General features: G+C 51.7%; 1 protein-coding gene across 2 annotated transcripts; it reads right to left on the bottom strand.

Moving 5' to 3' along the window:
* AXIN2 (axin 2) lies at nt 1–25,716 on the bottom strand. 2 transcript variants are annotated; one of them, XM_035558743.2, is made up of 11 exons: nt 25,428–25,716; nt 23,527–24,456; nt 17,358–17,498; nt 11,863–11,965; nt 9,830–9,970; nt 9,108–9,604; nt 8,746–8,928; nt 8,231–8,461; nt 7,500–7,595; nt 6,107–6,274; nt 1–1,815 (listed from the first exon to the last, which is right to left on the bottom strand). In XM_035558743.2, exons 2-11 carry the CDS (start codon nt 24,348–24,350, stop codon nt 1,689–1,691), a joined length of 2,511 nt encoding a protein of 836 aa, XP_035414636.1. In that variant the 5' UTR covers nt 24,351–24,456; nt 25,428–25,716; the 3' UTR covers nt 1–1,688. The 2 variants fall into 2 exon arrangements, with proteins under 2 accessions (XP_035414636.1, XP_035414637.1); XM_035558744.2 differs by having other exon boundaries at nt 8,746–8,925; nt 25,428–25,682.
* Nucleotides 25,717–27,877: the final 2,161 nt, after the last annotated feature.

Raw genomic sequence — 27,877 nt, 5'->3', positions numbered from 1 at the left:
TTAATTTGAAAAATATAAAATTTTAATAAAGGCTACATCTCTTAATTACAATAATTATTGTACCAAGTAATTTTTTTTAAATGAAACTCTTTATAATGCATAATTTACAGTATAAGTAGAACAAAATGCCATGGCAAAAGTCATGAGTACAGGACTTGTAATAAAAGGCATAAAATATATTTATACATAAACCCCTTAAACAAACAAGGGAGAGCTTGAACCCTGAATATAGGGCGACGCATGGCCTAGTAACACCATGCAGGCACAGGTACTGTACTGATTAAATTTAAACAACACTAGAGATAGTGTATTAATATTTTCACCGTACATTTTCTACAATATATACAGACTTACACGAAGTAGCAATGGCAAACAGAATGCACAGATTAACTTAATCAACACAAAACCCAACTGTAGAAATGCAAGGTCTTCCTTGGGAAAGGGTCGCTCTGTCCTAACACCCACGCACACGCACGCACATGTGAAGCTTTCCAAAGGGTTGCAGAGAGCCTTCACTGACACCTCCCATTGGCTTCAATGGGTGTTGTGAGGGTAAGGCAAAAAAAAAAAACACCACCAAAAACCACCACACAACTAATCACACGCTCCACAACAATCTGAAAATACTCCTCATCATAGTTACATGTCGTTTAAATATAAGTTGTGCTAACATTGAAGTAGAATGGCTAAGAAATTAGCTAGCTGTGTGGAATACATACGGGTTTTTAACTGGCTTTAGCAATGTGTCCTTTTGGTGTGTTAAGTATGGAAATGGGAACTGGATGGCTCCTTCTACAGCTCTTCCACACTTGGGTTTTGCTCTAGCTCACCTCGACCAAGATAGGCACTGGACACCACACGGCACCCTCAACACTGACAGCAGCAAAGCAAAAACCTCACACCACAGAAATCCATGGACGAAATAGCAAGTTTTTGGTGTTATATTGCATCTAACATACTTAATGCTTAAGACCTTTATTTCAAATTAGAGCAGCATAGATTAAAATGCACCGGGCTCTAGATGGATGGTAGGACAGTATTTTTATTTCTTTTTATTATTATTATTATTCCTTTAGAAAAGTTTTATCTTCACTTGGAGAAATATTGGGCACAACATCGGTCCTTCCCTCCTCCCCCTTCAAAAAAAAAAAAATCATGAATGCGCTCCTGGCCATACTCCTAAATTTTAGATAGTGGGAACAATATAAAAAAATAAACTAATCCTTCCTCCCATCACCCTGCTTCCCAGCCCCTCTCTTCTCCATTGTTAAAGCAGCATATCCAAAAACTGGACATAAGGGGAAACAGACTGTTCAATAAATATCAATAAGGATTACTGTTAAGGTAAGCTATACATAGTTTCTCTTAGTCCATAGATTTCAGATCCCCAGGAAATCATATATTATGTATGGAAGTCTCTCAAACACAGTCTGCATCTCCAATAGCCAACAGTGGTCATGTTTTTAATAAATAGTTCAGGGTTTTTATCATCTCAGTACCCAACTCATGAATAATAAATGCCATTTTTTTCCTCTAAGGCTAATTCAGCAAAGTCTTCAGAGACTTCACTTTTTTTTCTTCATTGGTTCAAAACTTTCCTTCAGAGTTTTTTTTTTTCCTTATCATCACTACTGTTGTGTGTCCAAAGACTTTTCTAGCTTAAATTTTCTTAAGAAACACAGATGCCATCAATCGATCCTTTCTACTTTCCCAAGAATCCTTCCTTCGTACATGGGCAGAATTGTTTCATCTTCCCAAATCTCTTCAAACACTGCACCACAGTCAAACTCGTCGCTTGCTTTTTTGAAGTAGTATCTGTGGTGAGGAGAATTAAAACACAGTTAAAAATCAAAAGGTAAAGTAAAGGATGCTTTGGCAGCTCTTTAAACCACAACATTTTCAATCTCTCCCTCCTAGGACACTCCTCCAGCTCCCAGTGTGGCCAGGAAAACCTCAGGGCAGGTCAGGTCCAGCAACATGAAAGCGTCCCCGGCTCTGCAGGGATGTAAGCGGGGACAGCGATGGGACAGAGGGAGCGAGGCTGAGCACGCTCCTCAGCAGTGACAGCAGCTTCTACAGCACTGTGAGTAAATTACACGCGTTGGCAGTGGATATCCTTAGCAGTAAGGAAAATTAGAAAGCATGGTGATTTCTGGTCAAATATCTTATTTAAAAAATAAATAAATACAATTTCAAAGCAAGGCATTCTTAAGGTTCCCCTCTCTCCCCACCTCCTTTCTTTCATGTGTTTTCTTGTTTCAAAGCCTAGTCCCAACATTAAAATTAGCAACTGTTATTAAAAGGAGAGGCTTTTGAGGCATACAGATGGATTAAAAGAAAGCCTGCCCAGCTTCCTGCAAAGCAGCAGCTGAAACTCTGTGGTAGTGCTACAGAAAAACTGGGAGCTCCCCATTAGAAACAACAAAGTGCCTAATTCACATATCCATTTTAAATGACAGAAACTACTGTATTTGTTTTCTGATGCTTCGTAGCGGTCACATGCAAAGAGCAACCCCGATCTAGCTTGCAAGATGTGACACCAGAAGGTCAAGTAGCAGTGTCCTGCATTCCTTCTCTTTTGCTTTGGGTCGTTAGATCATGAAGCCAATGCTCCCAGAGACAAAAAACACCCCCCACCCCTCCCGTGTCAAACAGTAAGGACCCCTCTATTATCCTGAATTAGACCGTTCAGCTTCTTGATTAAAGGTTCCTTTTATCCCGTTTCTAGCTTTCTTCCTTCTAAGGCTGCTTAATTGCATATGCACAAATGAAGGGCTTCCATTCAGAGGGGTAGCATTTAGGGAGCCTGTCCGTCTGCCACCGCACACCTCCTCGGACATGCCTGCTCCCTTGCTCTCTTGGAAAAGTGCTTTCCCATCTGATCACCAGAAATGGAAAAACCTTCATCAGAATTACCAAAAAAAAAAAAAAAAGAACACTTCCCACACCCCTCCCCTGTAGTTTCCAGACGACTGGGGTTAGCAGATGTTTGCTAGGTGAGATTTTCAAAAAAGGAGAGCAAATCAAACTTACTTTTACTGGTAAAACTGAAAAAGCCAGGGCAGGCTATTAGAATTTTGTTTTTAAGTAGGAAATGTTCTATTATGCATTTTTAAAATACACAGTAAAGATGACTTTCATATCTATTTATTTTTAGGGTAAGTTAAAATTATTTTGGTAGGGGGATAAAAGCTGGCTTTTTGCTTACAGAGATTGAAGCAGCTACATTTAGTCAAGGTATGTTTAGGATTTATTTTTGTAAAGTCAGTCCAAGCTGAATTGACACATGTTGTGTCTTTAAAGGTTCAGCAAGGAAAACACATTATTTAAGTTCCTCACAGCCTGCGCTCACTGAAGGCAATGGCACAACTCCCACCACCGTTAATGCTGCAGGTCAAGGCCACAATTCCCCAGGCCAGCAGGCTTGAAACAAAACCAAAAAAACAAGGAAAGTTTGAATGAATTACAAAGAACTTTCTCTTTCCTTTCCCCTTCTCCGCCCCTCTCCAGATAACAGCCGTTCTTCCCAATAACTTCCTCCACAAGCTGAAATGCTGGCTGTGTTTACAAAATTTTTATTTGAGAAAACACGCTATGACCTTTTACATAATTACAACCTTACTTCACAGAAAAAAGGGGGAAAAAAAAAAAAAGAGAGGAGGCAAAGCAAAATCCTCCCCCACAACATCTTCAAACAAGTCGCTCTGCTCTTATTTGCTCAGAAATGGGCTTTCCATTGAAACATATTTTATGTGGCAAGCCTTGCTTTTCTTTTTTTTTTTTGGACATCTGGCACCAATAGAGCCGAGCAGGCCTGGTGTTACAGCTCTGTTTTGAACCACTGCCATGTTAAGATTACCCGACACCACCCAGTTTTTTTGTGTGTGTGTGTGTGTTTGTTTTTTGTTAACGCCATCAGTATTAAATCACTGCTTAATTCCTTCTTTTTTTTGGGGGGGGGGGGGGGGAGCAAAGCAGCAATTTTTTGCAGGGCTGCCCCATGGCCCAGTGGGCACAGGCCTCAGCTTCGAGGAGGAGCAGTGACAGGGCCCGAGGTACCCGCCTCACAAACTGATTCAATCAATAAAGAATTTGGAGAGTCAAGCATTTATGCATGTCTTTGTGCATTAAATGAAAGGCAAAGGCTTCAAAGACATGCTTATTAAATGTGCCTTAAAAAGAAATCAATGCCAGATGTGACCAAAGCAGCCTAGTTAGTGCCTCCCCGTAACACACACGCTACTCTGGGCACTGCGGCCCTCTTCCCTGAAGGTCACCCGCAGTTTCACTCAAAGTCCAGCCAAAAGTCAAAGCTTAGATCAAAATGATTCCCTGGAGGTACACACATTTGTGTAATTAGTTTCACCTTGTGTCTGTGCAAGATAAAATACTGGGCATGTACCCAAGTTCCTTTTATAAATTTCAGTATTGTCTTTACCCAGGTGTAAAGGGGTGAGATCTAAGCAAAACATTGTTTCATCCTTGTCAGTCACTTAAAAACATTTTCTAAAGTAATTACAGTCTGACAAGGCACAAATAATTGCACCTGGAGGGGCTTTCAGGCCACAGAGGTTCTAGGCTCCTACTCCAGCACTCAGTCATCGCACAAAAATTGTCACGGAAAACAAACACACCAAAAAAATTTAAAAAGTATTTTTTTTTTGGCGGGGGGGGGGGGGTGTTGGCAGGGTACTACAGCCACAGGGGACAGAGCAGCAGCAAACCAGGGCAAGGCTGAGCAAACTGGTCTGCAACTGGGTCATGGGGCTGCATCCATGTCTGTAGCAAGAGGAAGTACACGGAGGGCCGTGAGAGACTGTACGAGCTGGGAAGTGGTGAAGGGGTGCAAGAAACAGCAGCACCTACCCTGGAGGCTGTCCAGGTTGGGTGTACTTGCAGGTTGCTGCCATCTGATGGCAGCTGGGCGGGCTGCAAAGATGACTGGGGGGCAGGATTGGCAATATTTCAGCCCCAGCCCCACTGGGCAGCATCCAGAGACAGACCCCCCCAGCTCAGCAACCCCCAGCCTGAGAGCGCCCCAGGGTGATTTCTGAGCTGCATATGTAGAGTTTCCAAAGCTAAAGACAAGCCAGTGATGGTGCACCAGCCGGAAAGTCCTCTTAACAAAACAAAATGACCATTTGGAGGTTAAATCCGAAGCTGCCAGTTACAGGGCAGGCTGCCTGGCTCTTTGAAGACGTGCCAAATTCAGTGCAAATTCAAACCTTAAAGCTGGACCTTCACCCCCCTGCACAGCCTGTACAAGAAGTGGCAGACAGATGATCCCACTAGCACCCAAATCCACTGGGAGATTACAGCAAAAACAGCCGACAAAGATACTGCCATGGGAACAAGAGCAAGGAAGGAGCAAACTGGCTAAACTGGGCCCTGGAAACCAGACACACAGGGTTCACTGGTGGTGTCTGAGGAAAAACCCAGTATCAGTGGTGGATTTTTCCCTACAGGGCAGTGTTTTTTCCCACTAACAAAGAGAAAAGGTTTTTGAAGAGCTGAAACAAACTGGCTTGCACCTCAGCTACATGTCTGCTCAGATGCAGTATCCCAGCCTTCCACTCACTGGATTTACAGCAACACTATTCAAACACACACCAGGAGCTGTGGGACAGAGGTGGCCTTGTGCCCATTTTACAAACACACAAAAAATTACAGTAGCAACAGGAGGACAAAGCCGTATGAATGTTGACACCTCTGGTTTGTAAAGTGAACCCCACAACCCACCCCACTCTAGGGGCTCCAGGCCCTCACTGCAAGGTGAGGTATTCACCTGGTATCCAGCTTTTTGGACAAGAGCTGTAGCACAAGGCTTGCCAGCCTGCATGTTTATGCAACTCGGAAAGAGGCAGGGGAGGGAGAAGGAGAGGAGGTGGCCCAGTAGCCAAGCTGCTGCTCAGGGAGTGCAGCTTGTCCCATTGCTCCATCTCCAAGCTGCTCTTGGTTTGAGTGGGAAGAGAATAAGAATAGAAAAGCTACAGGCTCCACAAGGTGATGTAAATGTGTTGCTGTGGGCAGATCTGCAAAAATATCTGCTGATTCTTTTGTCTTATTTCAGTACACGAAAGAACAAACAAATGACAAAGGTTCTTACCTATAATTTCCCTTTTTGCTCAGCTGCTCTTTAAAGTGCCCAAGTGTCAGGCTCTGGGCCTTTAACATTCTCCTGTAGGGAATTTCTTCTCCGCAAAAAAAATAGGTGACAACCAACTCACTAGACTGAGAGGTGTGAACAACCGGGAGTTTCTTTGGCTCTTTGTGACTGTAAAACAAAAACAACACACACAAAAACTCTATTTTTCCACTTGAGAACAAGCAGTTTCACTGCACTCAGTCTACACGTAATGCTGGTCAGAAATACAGTGGGTGTGACCTGCAAGTCAGATATTCCTGTACTCGAGGTGAATTTGTCATGCTGTGTTTGCACAGCACTTAGCCCTGTGGGATGCTGGGCTCTGACAGCAGCTCCTGGTTGCTTTGATGGTGGAAATATCAGCATCACAAAGCGCCCAGCCTCAGGGTGCATCTGAGCAGCAGCGACTCAGTCCCAGTTTGTGGCTGGGAGAACTGAGGTTAGGAACTTGCTGTAAAATCAGGACCAAGGTCCAGATGAGCGTGCAGGGGCTCACCATAGGCTAAGTACCTGCCAGGCCCAAGCACTGTACACGTCTGATTTTAAAAGATTCATTTCATCTACCTTCATACAAAGCATCTGACAGACTTCTTTCTCATGCACAAATCTACCTGCAACCAGTAACAGCTAACAGAGTAAAATTACTCCAAGACTATTTCACCTGAAGTACACAGGTGATCTTATTTTTTACTCATGAACATTAAGGATAAAATTAACCGGATCTTGTCATTTGAAATAAGGAACCCTTCTTAAAGAATAATTAAAACAATATTACACAGCAAAATGGCAACGCTCTGGTGAACGCCATGCAGCCAAATCTACAACTGCTTCTGAGGCAATGTACACTTGGCATGTCAAAAGGTCACAAAGTGTTAGTCTGCAGTAATTTAGTCTTCCTAATTTGTTCTAAGTCTTTGTAGAGTGGCTTCAGAAAAAAAAGCTGCTAGCAAAGACAGCTGGTGGACTTAAGGTCAACCAATTAAAAATGAAAGGCTCTAGTCAGGTGGCTCAGTCTGGACTTCAAACATTACTCATTGCTTAAGATGAAGAGGGTAAGAAAGAAAACTTTAATTATTTAGGCCATTTTAGACCTCTCTGTAGCAGATTTCTTGTTAAAAGAACCATCCTGTAATTAGACTAATCCAATCTTTGTCCACTTTACAGGAATGCAAGTTAAAAAGAGCCAGAGACAAGATTTGAAAATGTTTTGTTCTTTCTTTAAGAAGAATGTTTGAAAGACTAAAACTTCAGATATAAAAATTTCCTCTCTTTTCAAAGCACAATCCATTTAATGAAAATAAAATTATTATAATATATATATTTCCCAATCCTTTTATCCATGTGCAATACTCACTCTTCTGTCGTTAGACTTGCATTGCAAAATGGGGTGTTTCCCCCCTGAACAGCAGCTGAGTGGTTTCGATCCCTCTGCTGATTTGAGGTTGAACATCTGAAGTTGGGGGGAACAAATGGGGGAAAGGAAATAAAAAAAAAAAAGTTCTTTTTAAAAATTGTTGAAATACGATCTTCTTAATTGAAATCTCCTGTGGGTCGTTAAGTTCGCTCTTTGTATCAACCCTCATATGTTGTAAACAATCAAAGGAAGAATTAAAAATGCTGTGGGCTAATGATCCTTCCATACCCAAATGAATGATAACCAGTCCAATTCTCCACTTGGTATGTAGCTGGAGTCCGGCCCAGAGGAAAAATGGGCAAATTACAGCCATCAAAAGAGTGGAAGTAATAGCCTAGGATTCAAACTATTTGTGCCGGGGTAGGGTGGGGTTGGAATAAGGAGGCTCATCCTTGGGGCTTGGCCAAGCTGTGCCGTCATGCATCCCCACGGTCCAGCCCCATTCCTGATCTGGACCTCTACCTACACCGCGGGGAAGACACCGTCCACACGTTCGCACACGCCTGCTACAGCCTTGCCAGCTCTCAGCCTCCATTTGGGTGAAGAAGAGCACAACCAGCACCCAGCAAATGGCCCTGGCTGAGGCTCCTACCCCGGGCAAACCCCTACTGCTCCCCAAATCCCAGCACCAAACCCAGCTGGGGCCACCCCGTCCCTCCTGCCGCCGTTACCGTTGCTTCTGAGGCTTGGAGACTTCGGCGAGCCGGCGACACGCTTCCTCCAACTGGGCGAGGGTGTTGGGCGGCGTGAGCGGGGGCATGGTGGGGTCCTGGACGAAGGGGTGGGCGGGCTGCACCCCGCGCGGGTGGCTACCGGTCCCCCAGGGGTGGTGGCGGCCGGGGCGCTCGCCGGGGGCCCCCTTGGCAAAATCGGAGCTGTAGGCCTTCTTTGTGCTTTGTGTGCTTGGGGAGGGGAAGAAGTCGGGTTAGAAAAGCTGGAAAATATGACTTTAATAGCAGCTCCTATTCTGCTCGCTCCCTCTCAAAAGTCTGTCATAACATGAAAGGAGGTTTATTGCCAAAAACATGACATTTTTGTGGTTTTTCTGGTTCTGCGGAACAGCTTTTATATTAAACCGGAGGAGCAAAGAGTCTCATTTGTTTTTAGCGATTGTAAAAATAGACAGCCCATGTAATATATAAATATTTACCGGGAGCGATATTGCTGTAGACAGCTGCGTATTTACCTATGGGGCTTGTGCTTATTTTGTCTCTCGCTCTCCAGCATCCACTGCCAGACGTTCTGCGCCCGGTCCGCCTCACCGCCAGGTAGCTGCACCCCACCGGGGCCGGGCAGCCCCCCGTCCCCAGCCGGCAGGGCGACGCTCTCCGCTCCTCTGCCCGGCCTCTTGGTCAGCGTGCCCGTCCTGCTGGTGGCGAGAAGGGGACACGAGCCCATGGTTAGTCGCCTGCGCTGCCCCACGCACCCCAAGCAGCACCGACCACAACCCACCCAGCCCCCTGTGGTTTTCCCAAGCGATCCCACTGCGGGAGGAGGATGGGCTGATGTTTTTTGTGTGGGTGTGATGGAGAAAGGCTCGCGGCTTACCCGCAGGGCTCCAGCGGAGGGAGAGGTGGGTCTGTGCCTTTCAGGTGGCCCTTGCACTTGGAGAAGCAGTAGTAGTCGCTGCCTGTTGGGCAGCAGCACTGCGCCCGCTGAGCCGCCTCCGCCTCGATCTGCTCCTTCGTCTTGGGTACGGCGTGGTGGTGGATGTAGTGGTGGTGGACGTGCTTGGTGGTCTGCTTGGTGATAAATCCCTTACCCAGGAGGGTGCAGGCAGCCGGTGAGGCCACACCGGGCTGCAGCTTGCCTCCTGGCAGGCGATCGGGGGAGCGGGCACGGGGGCTGTGCCGGCCCATGCCGGGAGACTGGCAGCCGGGGGTCTTCAGCACGCGGGAGAGGTGCTCGTCCAGGATGGCCTGGGGGTCCTCCTCGTAGCTGCCGGACGGTAGGAGCGAGAGCGGGTGCTGCGGGTGCTGGGGGTTCGCCATCTCCCGACTGCTCTGCAGGCTGGCAGGGAGCTCCGAGCCCTCCTTCTCCTCGTCCTGGAGGTGAAGCATTGGTGAGGAATAAATGCAAGAGGTCGGGAAGTCAGTGAGACACAAGCTGGGACATCCCCCCCCGTCCCCAGCTTGCCCACCGCAGAGCCATCCCACGGGAGCTGCGCTCCTCCCTGTGCCCTCAGAGCAGGCAGGATACGGCCCCGCTGCCTCCTCAGCCCAGCGGCATGCGGGATCTCTGCCCGGTCCCAGCAGGGTTAATCCTCCTACCTCCTTGATTTGCTGCAGCCTCTCCTCCAGACTGTCCATGGTTTCTTGCTCCTGCTTCAGCTTCTCCAGCCGGGAAATGAGCTCCGCAGCGAAGGCAGCCGGCTCCACCGGAGTCATCTCCTTGGGAAGCCGGTGGGTCCTCTACAAGGAGCGGGGACAGAAGGCACAAGGCATGGTTAGCGGGCAGCGCGGGGCACAGGCGCTTAGCCGGAGCAGCATCGCCAGCTCCGCTACGCTTGTTGTGTATCCATGTTTGGATGAAAAGACGACCGCAACTAGGCATGGTCTGCTCTGGATTTTTATGAGCTAGTGCTGTGGCCTCATGGAGTGACATCCTCCCCACCAGCGTTTGCCTTCGGCAGGAGCAGTTGGTCGCACTCTGAGGAACCCCCGCTTGTTCTCTCTGTAGTACAACCAGCCCATCAGTAGCTACTCTGAAGTAGAAAATCTTCAAAGACTGTTGTCAAACATCAAAAAAAAAAAAAAAACTCTGAGGTGGGAGGGAGAGACTTTAACTCAAGGAATAAAGTGAGTATAAACAGAAAGGAGTTGGAAATTAAAAAAAATAAGATGGGGGAGAAAAAGGGAAAGAAAAAAAAAAAGAAGTCAAACGGTTGCAGATCAGAGAAGTACTGGTAATTTATTTCCTGGCTACACACTGGGCACCTTTGAGGTAGTGTTGTCTCAACAGTGTCCTAGATCTCTTCCCCCCCCTCCATCTCTTTGTACAGAAAATGAAGAAAGCTGCTGCAGGCTAGCAGTGCTATACTGCTGAGCTTGGCTGCCTCAAGCAGATCTATCAAGGGAAAAAGGGAACATCTCCAAATCAAGTGCAGAATATAAAAAGGCAAAACGAGAATTTCTGCCAAAAGAAGCAAACATGGTAGGGAAATTGGGAGTTGGAAAAAAATGGAAAAAGAAAGCACCCACCTGACTCTCCCCTCCTTCCTGCCACCCCCATGCACCCCCACTCCACTCCCCCTCACCCCTACTTTCACTCTTTCCTTTTTTTTTTTTCGTTGAAAGCAGAAAGCTGAACTGCCAACTCTTTCACATACTACCCACCAGATGAGGTGGGGCCTCTCTCCGGCAACCACTTAGCTCCAGAAATGATGTGAGGGTAGAAAAAGGCCACTCTGCTGGAAATTGTCACTCTTACACAAGCTGGCTCTATTCAGTCCCTGATCAAAGCACTGCCTTACAGAGAAAGTCGATTTGCACGCCCTGGGACAAAATAATCTAATTTACAAGCTCAGGCTATAGAACTTTCTTTATGGAGGAAGGGAAAAAAATACCAAAAAGAAAAACCACATAAACCACCCCCCTCCACCAGAAACATCATCTATGATTTCTTGCTGCTTAAGACAGCAGAAAGAGGAATTTTAGCATATTAATCTCAAGACAAGATAAGTTTATACTTGTCTGTGTAAACAGTTTATTCACTGCAGGAATCAGGAGCCTGAGAGTCAACTGAATTAGCAAGTCAGCGAGTTAATTTTCAAGAGCAAGGCAACTCCACGAACTGGACCCCCTCAAAGCAAGGCAGCGAGAGTTCTGAAGGCACATATTTGCTGCAAATGTTTCTCTTTTGGGAGAGCCTCCTTCCTGCCAGCTTACACATGGTGTGCTTTTGAAGGCTGCGAGCGATGCGTGCAAGGCAAACCCTGGGCTGTGCGGCACCGAGGAGGTGTCAAGGTGGTGCCCGGCTCCTGCACCTGCAGCCAATGCTCTGCCAGACCTCACCAGAGCATCCACGCTTGAGTTGAGACCAGGAGGGCAAATTCAGTGCCATGGAAGAGCCCTAATTAGCACCTGGCTTTCAGGCGATGACCAGATGTGACTGTGCATAAGCAGGTTTCTGCAAGGGTGCTGAAAGCACACAGCTCCTGCCTGACGCTGAGCAAGATCTCTCCTGAAAAGCTCTGGCACCGGGTAAGGATGGAAACACGCCCCTCCCCTGCTCCCGTCCCTCCAAGTGTACCGACAGTCCCGGGGGGTTTGTCCCAGGCCCTGCAGCTCCCACCTGAACTTACCGGAAAATGAGGTAGAGAAACTTGACCGTTGGCCTTAACGCTCCGATGCATCTCCCTCTGGAGCTGCTTCTTGCTCCCGATTCTGTACGGGGGGATCCCATCTCTGCACACGGAAGAGAGGTCACCGTCAGCTGGGGCTCTTGGAGGCATGGCTTGGCAGATCAGCCTGGCTTCCACGCAATCACCCCGTGCTCTAACCAAGCCAGTTCTCCATCGGCTCTAAAATACCCTGGGCGTGCTACAGGCCTATGTTCCCAGCTGTCCCGAGTGCCCTGGATGTCACCTGAGGCCAGGATAAGCCTCCAGCATCTGGCGGCTCGGGAAGGGGCTGTGTCACCACCCGCACGGCTGAGCAGTAACTAAGTACAAGCTGAGAAGCGAGCTGAAGGCAACTCCACCTGAGAAGACGCCCCAAAGATCCCATTAGCTTCACTTCTGAGGCATCTCCCTGAAAGGCCCTTCCACTGATAGGCTGAAGCTTTTGCCCTTCAGCTTTGTTGCAGTTTTCACCACCAAATTAAGCTGAGACCACAACTTTCTTCTAGCCCTAAACCACCCCATGGGACATCGGCACTACGGAAACAAGAAGGAGGCTGAAGATGGATGGCCACCAAAGGGCTGCTCCCCACCTCTAGCCCTACTGAGGCTCTGAGATGTTTCTCCTGCCCTGAGGCTGGCCAGCACAGGCTGGCGAGGTGCAAGCAAACGCGGGCCGTGCCCTTCGGCACAACATTGCTCCCCTCATTGCCAGGAAGCCACGAGGAGAGGCCAGGAGAGGAGGACGGGTGCCAACAGAACACTGCACGGCCTGCTCAAGGCAACGTGGGGCGTTCTCATCTGGCCACGCAAAAAAAAAAAATACCTCAGTTAGGATTAAAGGGCCTTCCGCAGACAGCGGGGACAACCAGAAGAGCATGCCTGGAAATCCTGAATGTCTGATGCCACCCCTTCTCTCAGACTCGCTGAATAACCTTGATCTCCGGCCCAGTCCCTTTCATCCCTCTGCCCCCACACCTTACTCATCTCCAGAACAGCTCCTGCCCAGCAGAAAGCTGTGGTGGCCGAGCAGGCAGCGGCAGCCCTGCGTGCCCAGGCCGCACTGGTGGTGCGACACGTTTCGGGTGCACGGCCAGAGCCAACACACGAGGGAACGCCATCCCGGGGTGCCAGGTCCCTTCTCCGGAGGTGGATGGCTAGATCTTGCCACTCCACACTCATGGTTTGAAGCACCCTGTCTCAGGCCTTCATGAAGAGCTCAGCTAATCCTTCAGTCGCTATTAAAGAGTGACTGTTTTAATGGGCAAGACTAAGTCGCAAAGCCCAGAGTGAAAGAGCAGAACAAATTCATCTTCATGAACTTGGAAAAATCTTGATAATGAGAGCGAGCACGCTGGGAGCCCACGAACAGTCCGTGATGCCACAAGATGATCACCAGGCTCCTGCAGACGCAGCCCGTGAGTGTGCATTACGCTCCAAGTGGAAGGAGCTCATTGTGCCCGTTGCACAACACGGGGCTGCGGAGCGCCTTGTGGGGGGGCAGCTGGCCGTGGCCACCAACCGCAGCCGCTGGTGGCCCCCGAGTGTTTCTGCCCCGTGCGCGGGGCACCTGACATGCCTGCATTAGGCTGGGGGAAGGATGGGGGAGAGCAAATCTTGAGCGAAAGCCAAATGAGCTGCACCTTCAGAGAAGCATCTGTTCACTGAGGCTTACTGAGATAAAGGTCTCTTAGGGAAGACCTTCAGTACACAGAATAATGAGTAAAACAGACATTTTAAAGGTAAGTAAAACCGCCAGCATGAGCACATTACAGGCACACATACATAAAGGTCTAATCCCGTTAGCACAGTCAATGACAGAGGAGGTGCCCTCCCTCAGTGGCAGTCCCAGAGGCCAGACGGGGCACGCAGGGGGGATGCTGAGGGTCTGTGCTCAGCACGAGGCACCCAAGGACACGACCAAGGGACAAGGGGGAGCTCCCCACCTCCCTCCCTCTGGGTCTGCCAGCAGGAGATGCTGTCCCCAGCCCTTGTACCAGGCTGGGTGCAGCTCTCCTTGCGGGGTGTCCCCATGTTCCCTGTGCTGCAGGACCATCTCTGCCCAAAGGGATGGTCCATGAGCTATGGAGCAGGAGTGGGGACTTGTGCTGCTCCCGCAGCCCAGCCAGGCAGGGTGGCTCGAAAAGAAGGAGAAAAAGCAAAGCCCTGCAGAAGCCAACTCAAGAGCGCGGCTCCTCTCTTTTTTAAGATCTGCCCTTGTTCAGGTCGGTATGAAGGCCGCTGCTTTCCCCTAAACCTCCTCTGGTTGCACAGCAGAGCCCCAGATCAAGCCTCCTGCTCCCTGCTTTTACAGCCCTGCCTTGTCAGAAGAGTTTTACAACTTGTAACAAAGTGCAGAATTAAAGGGAAAAAAAAAAAAGAAGGTATTTCACTGTGATGGGAAGGCAGTGCAGCTTGGGAAAGTCAGCCTGGAGAATGAGGAGGGACTTTTATAGCCAGTTTGATGAGTGCTTTCTAAATCTAGGCCTTCGACATGAAATGGGGGAGAACGGACAATGCCAGATTAGGAGGGCTGAACAAAATGTGGTCACCTACTGCAGGAGGGACAGGTGGGTAGAGCTGGAGCCAGGCTCAGTACAGCCAAGAGATACTGTGGGGGGCAAAACCCCGACACTGAAATAGCCCCCCTGATGAGGAGAAAGTGCCTTTAAAACTAAAAGGCTCCAGCACAGAGCACGGGTTGAGGGTCAACGCCAAGCAAGAAGGTGCTCCTCTTGGTGCAGCCTCTCCCCATGCTCCAGCAGCAAACATTTGCACTCACCTTCTTGGCTACTAAAGGCTGTGGGCTGAAGAGCTACAGGGTTTAGGCACTAAATAGTAGAGTTTAATTATAAACATTTCAGCTAACCAGGCTGGGGCTAAGCCAATCTGTTTCTGGGGGAAATACTAGTTTGAAGTCTTCTACCCAGTCAGCTGCCATTTAAGCTGAGCCAATTATCTTAGCCTTTTGACTCAGATGTGCCTGACCTAACCTGAATGTAGTTTTACTGCTGCTTTGAAATATCAGACTCATGCGCATATGCATTCACTCCCATCTTCATTTGGCAACGGCTCTGAAACAAGCCTCTGATCTTGCCAACATCAAAAGCCTGGTTTGTAAGATAAGGTAATATTTGAAGTTTGCTCAGCAGCATTCCCCTGTGTCCAAAGTAAATCCATAAATAAGATATAAGCAAATAAAAAAAAATCCCCTTTCCTCTCCCCCCCCAATCAAGAAATGGAAATATAAATTTGCATGATGCTTTGTGGCTATTACAAAACATATACACACAGGCTGATCCCTGGCACCTAACATAGAAAAAAAAAAAAAAAAAAAAGGCAGCTTGTGCACTATTTGGAGACCTCTCCTAAATCCAGTGCAGTTGAGGTTTAGATATATTTTTAAAAAACTGACTTTGCTGTTGTGTCTGACAGACTTTTCCAGAACAAGTTTTTGCTCTTCAGTCGATACCAACATAAGCCAAAAGAACTCACTTCCATTCGCGCTGACGGAACAGAATAAAACCGGGTCCCCTGTTGAAAAGTGGCAAAGCCTGGCAGCAGGAGAGCACCCTGGCACGGCCTGCAGAAGCACGGCGGGCTTGTGCCCCCATCGCACGCACGGTGCCTTCAGGAACCGGCAGAGCCAGGTGCCAGGAACGGCTGCTAATCCCAAGTGTTTTACTGCGATCTTGGCAGCAGCCCTCCGTCTCCGTAAAGGAAGTTTTACATCAGCCTCAACTTCAGCCGAGCCTCAAGAAGTGCCAATTTACCTCTCCCACTTCCAAAACACAACCGCCCCGGTGCCCGCAGATGGAGCGGGGCCGTGGGGACGCCCGGGAGCTGGCTCCGCAGCAGGACCCGGTCCTTTGGCAGGGCTGCTCCCGGCCCCGCCGTGCTGCCCCCCCAGCCGCCCCCCAACCTGGAGCTGCGGGCAGTTTAATCAGCCAAGCTTCCCCAAACTCTCACAGCCTGCACGGGCTATTGTTATGGCAGGAAAAAACAGGCAGGCTTCTTTCATGCGCTGCTTTATGGGGAGCTCCTATTCACTTGTTCAAGGAAATTTCAAAGCGGGCTGCTACCCTCTTATCCCCGCTAAGCTCCCCTGGACTAACAATGGGCTGAAAGCGATTCAGTTAAGCCTTTCATCCACCATGCACTTTATTTCTCACTCAGTGCTCTCATCTGTATAAGGCCTACAATTGGCATTGCTGTGAAGAGAGGGTATAATCCTAGCCCTGTGAATCCCAAGTGACCCTACACTGGTCCAGAAATGACTAACCCGATGAATGCTCTGTTGACACATGATCACATACAACCAGAGCCAGTAAGAAGAAATAAAGAAGTCACCCTATGATTCAGCTCTTTTATTTAATGCCAATATTGTTCAATAAGGGAATCTAGTGGGACAACAAACTATTTTTTTCCATAATATCAGTTCAAAACACACTTGTGCATAAAAAAAAAAAAAAAAGCTTTTGTTTATGCATCAAGGATTTTTGGTAAATCCTGTTTTCCATTGTGCAGCATCATGCAGCACTGCTGACTTAAAGAACCCAGAATGCAAATCTCCCTGAGGAGTACACGGGAATCACTGGCCACAAGTGACAGAGGCACTGGGGAAGTTTCACTGGTGAGACGCAGAGCACAGCACTGTTAAGTGACAGGTTGGTTTTTCCAGAGGACTTGTACTTAAGTGAAGATCATGAAACACAAACGGAAACATCTGCCTTCTATCCAGTTGAAGAAAATGGTCCTTCAGAGCACTATGCGAGTCCTACTGTCTCTTCTACCCCCAGACACAAAAGCCCCATTTCTCTCCTGCTGGGGAAGGCAAACTGAGGAAGAACAGTCACACAACTTACTCCCAGCTGCACACTTCTCAGCAGAGTCAGGCGGAAAACACAGATCCTGCAGTTCCTGGGCTCAGCCACAAAACCACCTCTCATCCCTACCCTCCTAACACACTCAGCCCTGCTCCACGCAGCTCCATTCAAATGGCCCTTTGAAGACTGCCCCAGCCACACTAGATGAGCAGCTATTTGCCCCTTCAGGTCACTGGCCCTATTAATGTACATTCTGACATACCAATGAACCTTAATTACAGCAAGTACTTCCTACAGGAAGCAATCTCCTTCTCTTTGATGACTGATAACTAGTTAAGGAAGCCTGGCCTTAAGACAGAAGGCACAGGGAGATACACTCCTTGGGTTAGTCAGGCAGCACTACCAGCACAGGGGAAAACACGTTTCCTGAGCTGCAGCTGCACAATGGCAACAGAGGGGTTCACCACCTTACTCCATCCAATGCCTACGGCGACAGCACGAAGCACGAGGCTGCCAGGCCTTGCTACGCCCCCCGGTTTGGCAGGACCCTCAGTCCCACCAGTCCCCGTCACGCATCAGCACAGATCTGCAGATGGCACGTCCCAAAGGGCCCGGGCAGGACGGGATACTCACACGCTGCTGTCTGTCATCGACATGGAGTCGTCCGTCAGGGCATCACTGGATATTTCACTGTCGTTTGCGCTCGTTGCGGGGGCAAAGACATAGCCGGAATTCACATGGTAGGGGTTAACGGGATCGTTCCTCTTGAAGGACCTAGGGATGAGCAAAACAAGAGTCCAGTTACCAGTCGGGCTTGGGCTGGAGGACAACACACAAGTTTAAGGGCGGCACTCTCCTTTTGGGAACCACGTACACTGGCTGCTCAGGCTCCTGAGGAGCAACCAGCCACCCACTGCCTGGGCAGTGTCTAAGAGCATCCAAAGACCAACCTTAAAGCTGTTGCTTTTGGCATTGGACATGCAGTTTACAAAATCCCATGAAGCACCCCTGGGCGCTCTGACACCTTCAGAGACTTGCTCCTTAGAGCTTGGTGCTGCTCTGCCGAGGCCAACGGGAGCTCTGCTGTTGGCATCAGCAAGCACAAGATCAAGAAGTTCAGAGCTCAAGTCCCACTGCAAGCCGCTGAGGGACCAGCTAATAAATGCCTCAATCTCCACTGAATACAGGAGTTAGGGGCGCTTTGGGAGAACCAGTTACGGTATCTGTGTGGCCTGCGACAAAAGAACTGCCCAAAACTGCTGGGGCAGGACCACCGTGTGTCACGGCGAGCATGGCCAGAGCCGCCATCCGCTGCCTCCGCCTTGGCCTCGCAGAGGGCTGCCATCTTCCCCGCACTACAAAGAGGCCCACTTGTAAGGAGAACCGACTACTTCCTCAGTTTGGGGTTTCTTGTGCTTAGGGTTGGGCGAGGGGAGAGGAGGATGGGAGGGCAGGACCAGCATGACGTGCTGCGGGCGGCGCTTTGAAAGGGGAAGGTGACAGCGGCTCGCATTAACGGTTACCGACACCGACACCCCGGGCTTGGCAAACCCAAAGCCCCACCGGGGCGTTTGAGCTGAGCGCCCAGGAGCAGACACAAGGAATTCAAGGCGATGGCACGGCGGGGTCACCATGTGGGGGAACCGGGTGTCCCTGTGCCCGCTGGGGGCCACCTCCAGCGCCCCCAAGGTCCCAGCCAGGATCAATAGACATATCTTGGGCAGGCGATAAGGGGATTACGCAGGGAGCTTCTAAAGCTGCGTGTTAAGGTGCAGATTTTGTTCCTCTGCGAGGGAAGATGGGGTTGTTAAGCTTCCGCGTTTGTATATCAAAGCAAAGGGCCTTGTCATCTGATAAGGACTGCTGATTTTAATAATTAGGGCCACTTACCCAGGACTTGGGGGCCTAAGGAATGTGCCAGCAGGCTCGGCAGGTTTTTTGTTTTTTAATGGGCTTTCAAGCTCCCCACCCCCACGGCGGGGCTGGAGGGGCCGGGGCTGGATGCAAGTGAGCAGCAGAGCGGCCCTAATGGGGAGCAGCAGAGCCCTCCTGCCGCTACCCACCCCATCGCCCGTCCCTTGCTCTGCTCTCACAAACATCCAGCCACCACTGCCCCACCGCCGTGCATCCCTGCCCCACCAGCACGGGAGAACAGGAGCTTTACAAAGGCTGAGGTTAAAAAAAAAATGAAAAAGGCAAAAAAAAACACAGGAGGGGGAAGCATGGGGGAGCTGATGGGCCTCTCTGGTATGAGGCGCGGGGCTGGGGCTGCTCGCAGGTATTCGGCCCAGCCGGGGCTGCATTCCTTTCCAAGGGAGGCCAAGACGTTTCTGATGAGGAGATCAAGATGTTAAAAAATATATAGCCAAAAAAAAAAAAACAAAAACAACAAAAAACGAGATAGTGAGGAATGCCACAGGAAAGAAGTTAAATCTTCAAAGATGAATTAATTCCACATGTGGGCGAAAGCTAAGTTATCCCACTACTGCTCCAGAAAAGTTCCTCTAAAAACGTGCAGCCTTCTGCTCGGCGTCAGGGGGACGTGGAGTCCCCGTGACACCGCCCAGGTCCTCGGGGGGCTGCTGGGCTGACTGTGCACGGGATGCAGCTCGTCATGACTTTGACTTGCAACCAGCTTGGGTCTTAGGAGTGCATCCGAGGACCATGGGGCTTGGTGGAGAGGATGCTCCACAAGGCTCGGTGGAGCAGGATGCTCCCCAGCCCACGACCACTGCCCTGCCCAGAGGGGTCTGGCTTCTCCCAGGCTGAGCCAGGAGGGCTGCGTTCCCGTGCTCTCCCCACAGATGCGATTGCTGGAGAAGCTGCGGTGGGGGCGGAGGCAGCAGCTCCGTATGAACACGGCACAGGGAGAGGAGGTGTGTCCAAGCACAGCGTTTGGGAAGATATAATTAGAGAAAGTGGCCAGAACTAACTCATCTTCCCAGGCAGTACCGGGCCGCAGCACTGCTTTACCTACCAAAACCCCATTGACACAAAAGTCCCCACAGTTTACATATTTTTTAAAGTAGGCCCCCACGCTCCCCCTTCACCACAGCACCCTCCAGAAATCCCCACATACTTCGAGCAAAACAGCCCCCGCCGGTTTTCTCTGTTTAATTTTTATTTTAATTTGACCACCTTACTCCAGTAATTGCACCCAGATGCACCAAGTTGCCTGCGAGGGTTTTAAATTCCAGGGGAAAGCGGTGGGCTCCTGCCACAGATGCTGCGCCCAGGCACACACACACACACACCCCCCCCCAGGCTCCAAACCCCGCGTGCAAAGTGTTTTCAGCTGTCAGGTAGCAGTTGCTCTGGAGCTTCAAGGAGAATGCCTGATGTTTCTCCGACTATTCTTATCCTGATGCGGTGACACGCAGCGGGTAACTCCATGTGCTGCGTTAGGCCGTGGGCACAGAGGCGGTACACTGCCATGAAAGCTTCAGGGGCTCTTGGTCCCATCCCCTGTTACGAGGGCACAGTTGCAGGGTGGGATTTTTTTTTTTTTTATTGCCAAACTCCACTTCTTCGAAATGAAAGCACTCTGGCAGTTCAAACCAGAGATTTCTACAGAGAAGTGAGAGTCTACAAGGTGCGTTTTGAGGCGAAACTGAATCTCATTAAGTATTTTCTTGGGACAAACATCACTGGGCAATCACGGGTTTAAAGGCAAAAAGAGGAAAAAATGCGTGCGCAAATGTGAAAAAAAAAAAGTGTATTTTAACAAAACTACGTTAATCACAGCTTCCATGCTCTAATTGTAGAACACTGCTTGGAGCATAGCTTTACAATGGCATCATTTACTTTGATAATTGAAGCCAAACTCGGTTTCAATAACTTCACACAAAACGAGCTCCACCGGCGGGTTCTTTCAAAGGCCAGGAAGCCCTCGGAGCCGGCAGAAGGCCATCTGCAAGCCCCAGCCTTCCCCGAGCAAGGCCAGCCCCACTGATGTTAGAGCCGAGAGCTTAATGGGAGGCAGATGAGTCCACCTTGGCCTGAACAAAAACACACTGTGCGGCGGCGCTGCAAAGGAAGGAGCCCAGCTCTGTGTACACAAACTCGTGCATGATAAATTTAGAAGCGCATATAAATAATAGCTGGAATTCCTGGACAATGGGGCCAGGTCCAACACTCTCGGCGGCGTGGGGAGGCCGCTTTTAACCTCACCACAACATACAGGGGAGGGCAGTCACTCTAAAGGACAAGAGCTCTCTCAGTCGAAAATATTTCCTGTATTAGGGCTCCAAATACATGGGCAGCAATTTGCATGCACGCGCCTGCTTTGCAGCCAGGCGCAAACACCGTGTTGTCACTTCCCTTCTGTTCCTGGCCGTTACTGGTGCTGGAGCCAACGTCCTGCAGCTCGCACGGTTTCTGTGGTCTCCAGCTTGCCATGCTTTTGGCCGTGACTCCATGCCCTGGGATTTCCAGGTGGTCTCTCATGCAAACACTGGGCTGGCCCCAGATTGCTCAGCTCCTGGGATCAGGTGCACTCAGCCCAGCTTTTGCTTCTATGGTCACATCGAAACCCACTGAAGCAAGTGGAAAGAGCCTGCACAGCACTTCCAGAACGTAACACACTGGGAAGGAGAGCAGGAATTCTTTAATTCCATCGCACATACTAGGAGGGAGGCGTGGTTTGGCCACTCACCAGGAAAGACTATGTGTAAGCTTCAGCTCCAATCCTAAATGCAATCCTAAATGCTGAGTGATGAGAGATAACCCATCCATATGCTCATCAGCTCCTAGCACATGCACGCACAAGTGGCTTCACAAACGGACACCTCAGGGAGGGACCGAGAAGCATCTCAGCTTGACCTCCCTCTCTTTGCATTGAGATCTCTTGGCCCCATGGAGAGCAAACGCTCCTGGAAATTCAACAGAAGGTGATCAAAGCCAAATGCACCACCTCATGTCCTGGGAGGGTAGATCTGATGTGTGAGGAGCAAGCTGCACTAATCCTTGGACAAAAAAAAAAAAGGGGGGGAAAAGACAAGGAAAAAAAAACCACAGCACTAATCGGGCAAGCAGCCACAGTTCTGCGAGAGCTCTCACGGACAAGGAGCATGTGGGTTTTCAGCAGGGCCTGCAGCACTGCTAGAACGTTACAGCCAAGCCCTTCCAGCTCTGAATACCAACAAAGGCTGCAAGATAAAAGCATCCAACATCCCCCTCCTGGAAAGCAAGCGAAGGGCAGCAGTTCAAACCAGGTTCTGCAGAACAGCAGATGCTCGGGCAGCAACACGGAGGGGCACGAGACGAGGATCCCCAAACCCCACATCCTCCACACGCCAGCTGCCAAGCGGCGCCTCCGCCCCGCGACGGCTCCCAGCAGGAGAGCCCCCGAGGCCACGGTGGGACGGGGCGTGTCCCTCCTGTCCCGTACCCACGCTGATGGCTGTCACCCCTCCAGCAGAGGCAAAGGACCAAAGCCGCCTCTCGCTCGGCCCCACAGCATCGCCCCTGCAGCCCTGAGGAGCCCTCCCAGCTCCCGCTGGGGCAGGAGGAGGCTCAGGCTCGCAGCCCCTCGGCACCAGGAAGCCCTGCACAGCTGGAAGCTCTCTGCAGGGCAGGAGGAGAGAGCACTCCAGCACAGCCTCCCCTGCGAGGCAGAGCGCAGCCCAAAGCAGCCCGATGCCCTTTGATGTCCATGAATCACAGACACGCTCTCAAAATTCCTGTAAACGAGATGTCAAACACTTACCATAGCAAAACCCAAACTCCTCGTCCAGCAGACAGGAGCGCACATCTGCCAGCAGAGCCCTCTCCTCTCAACCCTGATTCAACAAGCCACATTTATGGTAAGGGTGGGGAGAGGAAAGAATACATTTTCAGAGGATTATACAACTCATCATTTGCTCATCAGAGTCTCTCTTCCCCATCCCCCTTCTCTCGGAGAGGGCTCTTGCTCTCCTCACCCTCATCTCCTCACCTCATCATCATTTCTTTTGCTTCCAACAAAAGAAAGGGGCCGGGGTGGCAGACGTGCCCCTACCACGGGCACAAGAAGACAGTGCCATCCCATAACCCGCACACATCCTCTCCAGCTGCCATTAGGCACAACCACATCTTGCAAGTTTAGCTCTGAGTACACAGCCAAGAGGAGAGCACCAAAGATCTGCTCTTACTCCACACCTGCGATGTCTGTACTACCTTCAGTACTTAAAATTAAGTATCCCTCTGTATACATTGGCTCACAGCCATCCCAAATGGCTTTGACATGATACCAACCGCGAACGCGATGAGAGAGGCTGCGTATCACACAAACACAGTCAAAATAAAAGAAGATTTTCTGCAAGTTGCATAGTTTGATGTAGTAAGTGCATACATTTCCTGCTCCATGACCGCACAATTGCTTCCCACATAACCAACATAGTTAAACGCTGGCTGATGGTGGAGTTGGTGAACGAGTAGGTTACATTATTCATGTGTCTATGTGATCCTCTCTACTGCTGCGCTTAATAGGTTTGAAAGTTGAACCAATAATTAACGTATGTCCGGAGGACATAGTTGCTATGAAGTTTTTGATCTATACGAGAACTGAAAGAGCCAATAGAGCTCAAGAGCACAGTATCTTGTTTTCCCTCTGCAGAGGGGAAAAAAAAAAAAAAAAAAAAAAAGGAAAAGCCAACGCCCCCCAAATTCCACAGCACTCGGAGGCGCATGAAGCACCCGTGTCCCCTGCGAGCCCAGCCTTCCCTGGCCTCGCTGTCCAGCACGCCGCTCCACCAGCCTCTCCAAAAGCAGCCTCAAAGTCCCCAAAGTTAACACAGAGCACGATTCCCACGGCTTCCCTTACCTGTAGCCGTTCTCAATAGCTTCCGTAGCTCTGACGTTCGCTGTAACCCTCAACGTCTTGCTGGATAGTCCGACCACCGAAGGCAGGATTTTGTTTTTAAAGTCTGCACAGCTCCATTCCTCTTCTTCATTCAAGGTCGGGAGATAGCCACAGACAACTTTTAAGCTCCCCAGTCCGTTGCTGTTCATGTAAGCAGGATTCTCTCCTCCACTCCTTACATATTCGAGGTATATATCAGAAGTTAAAAACATCTGGTAAGCATTTTCCTCCATCACAGTCTGAATCTCAGTCTGTGCCTGATCAAACATTATAGAATCTATCTGCTGCTTCTTGATGCTATCCCTTATGTAGGTCTTGGTAGCAGGCTTGAGCTGCTTGGAGACAATGCTGTTGTTCTCGATGTACCTTTTGTATATAGCTTTGGCTACTCTTAAAGTTTTGGTATCCTTAAGGTCCATCTGCCTGAAGCCATTGCAGGCAAACCAGAAGTCTAAGGTATCCACACATTTTTCCCTTTCCAAGAAGGTCCGAAAAAGATAGGCACCATCTTGATCTCCCAACAAGGAATGCAAGGATTTGGTCCATCTGGCCAGAGGGGAGTCTGGAGACGCGCTGCCTTCTGGCTCCCCGAGCCCGTTCTCATTCCTCCTCGGGGCAGGAGGCACCGGCATGGCCTTGAAGCTTTGGCTTTTCACGAGGAAGGAGCTGGCGGGCTGCGGGCATGGTGCCTCTCCTTCCTCCCCCGGGACAGGGGGCCGGGGGGCGTCTTCCCTGAAGCTGCTGCTGGGGTCTGGGAGGTGGGCGAGGACCACGGCGCTGCTCATGGCTCCGGAGCCCGGCGGGGAGAGGGGCTCGGAGATCCTGCAGGAGCCGCCTGCGCCTCCGCCTGCCTCTCACTCAAGTCAGCAGGGGATCCTCTGAGCCTCCTCTCTGCAAAGGGAAAAAGAAAAAGGGGGGGGGGGGGGGGGGGGGGGAGAGAAAAAAGGAGTATTGATCTAATCAAAACCAGATCCTCCCGACATCAAAGACAAAAAGTAAACAGGCTTTTCAACTCTCCAAAAAAAAAAAAAAAAAAAAAGAAAGAAAGAGAGAGAGGAGGGGGGAGAGAAAGGAAGGGGAGCGGGAGCGCGGCTCCATGGCAGCCCGGTGGCGAGTACCAGCCCCGCGCCGCTCAACTCCCGGAGCACTTTTACGGGGCCGGGGGGGCACCTCGGCCCTCCCGCAGCTCGGGGGGGGGGGGCTCCGGGTGGCTCTGCCCCGCCGGCTGCTGCCCATCGGGCCCCCCCAGCACCCTCCGGACCCCCCCGGCCGGGCAGCGCTCGCCCCATTTCGGGGTACACCCCACCCCCCCCCCGCGCTGAGGGGGGGGAGAGGGGCTTTTTGGGGTGCCTCGCGTGAAATCCGGGAGCGGGGCACGGGCAGCCGGACACCACCCACTCCACCACCCCCCAAAAAAATAATTAAAAAAATTAAATGGGGGGGGGGGGGGGGGGGCGGCAGCCGTACCTGTGCGCAGGGGGCGTCCCGGGCTCTCCGGGCAATAAATAGGAATAAAAGGGAAGGGGCCGGGGGGGGACCGGGGGGGGTGAAGCCTCGCTGCCCGGCGCTGCACGAAGCCCAGGATCGATCCCGACGGAGGCTGCCCGTAAAAACCTGCTCCAGAAATGGCGACGGGGCCGGGAGGAGGGAGCCGGGCACCGCGCAGGGGAAAAGTCCGGCACGCTGCGGCTCCCCCGGCCCCGCTCCGCGCAGCCCCCGTGCCGTTCACACCGGCCCGGTCAGCGGAGAAAATCGATTAAGTAAATAAATAAATGAACGAATCCATAAAAATCCGCAAACCGGAGTGAGACAGAGCAATAAAAGCGGCCGGCGGGGAGCGCGGCCCCGAAGTTGCCACTCACCGCGCAGCCGGAGCTCGCTGCGCGCCCGCGGCCCCGCCGCTCCCCCGCTGCCTGTCCGCCTGTCCGTCCGTCTGTCCGACCGGCCTTCCTCCTCCTCCTCCTCCTCCTCCTCTCCTCCTCCTCCTCCCCGGCGGTGCAACCGCATCGGAGAGCATCGGGGGGTGGGGGGGGGAAGGTGGGAAAAGGGAGCGGGGAGGGGGGGCTCTGCGAGGGAAGGAGCCCCCTGCGATCCGCGCCTCCCTCCTCTCCCTCCCTCCCCTGGCTGTTTTATTTTATTTATTTTAAATACAAAAGCGCTGGCCCCTCCCCCGCCGCCTCCTCCCCCTCCCTCCCTCCCCCCGCCCCTCCCCGCCCCCCCCCCCGGGCTCTCCCCGCATCAAAGCGGGGGCCGCCGGAGCGGTCCTGCAAGGGCGGTAGCGAAGCCGCGTTTTGAGGCCAAAAAGCGGGGAAAAAAGCAAAAAAGCAAAAGCCATAAAAATCACCGTACATACAAAGCAGAAGCGGGGGGAGCCCCCCCCCCAGCACCGCCCGGTGCTCCTGCCTGCGGACATCCCCGGTGCGGGGCGTGCGGCGGGGAGCCTGCTGCGGGGGGGCTGGCCCTGTCCGGGGAGGGAGAGAGAAAATATTTAGATGGGGGGGGGGAGGGATAAAATAAAGCCCCCCCCCCCCGCTCTCGGCATCCTAGAGCGGCTACGGAGTTGCCAGGACCTTATCAAAGGGAAGCGATCGGCAGCCACCGCCCCCGGGCGGGGGCACCGCGGCACCGCCGCCCCCAGCCTTAAAGGCGCAGGCGAGGCCCCCCCCTACCCCCCCCCCCCCGGGACCCCTTAACCCCCCCCATGCTCCCCATATCCCCCCCATATCCCCCCCAAATCTCCCCCATGCCCCCATCCCCTGGCCAGCCGCAGCGCTGCGGGCCGGGGGGACGCTCGCAGCCATGCAAACTTGCCGCAAAGTTTTCGTCTCGGGGAGAAAATGGGTCTGCTGCCGCCCCCCCCCCCCCCTTTTTTTCCCCTTTTTTACATTTGTTTAATAAATAATCCGAAGGCATGTTTTCGCTCGGCATGCTAATTGAACAATGTCTGACTGCGATACAGCTGGCACATCAGCACAACTCTTTTCTGCCGTCGTGCTCGTATCCCCCCCCCCCCCCCGAATCCCGCCCCCCCATCTGTTAAATATTAAGCAGGCACGGGACGGAGGGGGTTGGCTCCGTGCAAGAGGTTTTCATTAGGGCTTGGCCCCCAAACCTGTCCTCCAGATCCAAGGCGCCTGCTGCCCTGCGCCCGGCCCTGCTCCCGGGCTGCCCGTGGGGGCTCCGTGGGTCCCCCTGGGCAAAGCCCTGCTGGGCTCTGGCCCCCATCCTGCTGCCCCCCCCCCCGGTCCTCAGCCCCATTTCCATGGTGCTGGAAGGCAGCAAACAGCCCCCCTGCAGCGCCTGGCACTCCACAAGCCCCCAGGAGGGACCACTGTGGGCACCCCATGCCCAGGCTGGCCTCAGCACCCCTCCATCCCCCTTTCTGCTAGGGGAAAAGCTCCAGAAAATGAGCCCCTTGGGGCTAGGAAGGTGGTGGGCAGCTGGGCAGCGCGGGGCAGGCAGCGCATGTGGTGACGCCTCTAGCTAAATAAATAAATAAATAAATAAAATAAAAAGGCACTTTCTAGTTTTGGTGTGCCTGAGCATCGTTTATGGCATGCCCTGGGCAAAAGCACACGCACGGTGCTGGGCCCCCACCCTGCCCCGGCACAGCCTGGGGTTGCCCACGCCAGCCAAAATCGCCCACGGCCCTGAGAAGGGGAGCCAAAAAGGACCCACCGCTGAGGAGTGTCCCGCCAGCCTCATCCTGCCCCTCCTGCCAACCCACATCTCCACCGCACGGGTGGACCCCGCTGTGAGACCCCGGGGGCACGAGGAGGAGCGCGGGGCCCCGCTCACATCCCCATCCCCAGCAGCTGGCACAGCGGGGAGACAAACCCCAGCTCTGGCCCCAAGTGGTGAGGGAGACCCTAGGACGGAAATCAGAGTCGCGGCCATAAAACTCCCTGCCCACCCGTGCCGCCTTCTCGTTGTACACCACTGAAAGCACAGCTCGTTTGCAGCACCCCTAAATGAGGCACTTGTCCCCACCAGGAGCTCGAGAGCTCGACGGCTCTTCCTAAACTCTCGGCCCCACCGGTGGCACCACGATCCCGAGCCGAGCAGCAAGGAGGCCACGAGTCATGGTAGCCCTGATGTGGCGTCCTCCGAAGCTTCGATTCCACCAGCTCTGGGATGGCCGAGTGCACCCGAGAGCTACGAGCAGCGAGGAGCTGACCCCATGCATGTTAATAGCTGCCTGGCCCGGGCAGCCCGGGCTAATAATACGAAGTAACACGGCGGTGCTTGGTTGTTGCTGCCCGATTACACATTTTTCAGGCCTGGGAACGTCTGCCACCGGACAGGGAAAGCA

This window comes from Cygnus atratus, chromosome 18 (genome assembly GCF_013377495.2).
Source record: "Cygnus atratus isolate AKBS03 ecotype Queensland, Australia chromosome 18, CAtr_DNAZoo_HiC_assembly, whole genome shotgun sequence".
NCBI classification, from domain to species: Eukaryota; Metazoa; Chordata; class Aves; order Anseriformes; family Anatidae; genus Cygnus; species Cygnus atratus.
This window is presented reverse-complemented; position numbering and strand designations above follow the sequence as displayed.

What these genes read in the sequence shown, in the direction of transcription:
- AXIN2 (XM_035558743.2), bottom strand. Translation starts at nt 24,350, where the DNA reads ATGAGCAGCGCCGTGGTCCTCGCCCACCTCCCAGACCCCAGCAGCAGC. An exon ending in GCTATTGAGAACGGCTACAG is followed by an intron (nt 17,499 to 23,526) that starts GTAAGGGAAGCC and finishes GCTCATCCCTAG; the next exon opens with GTCCTTCAAGAGGAACGATC. An exon ending in AGCAAAAAGGGAAATTATAG is followed by an intron (nt 1,816 to 6,106) that starts GTAAGAACCTTT and finishes TCCTCACCACAG; the next exon opens with ATACTACTTCAAAAAAGCAA.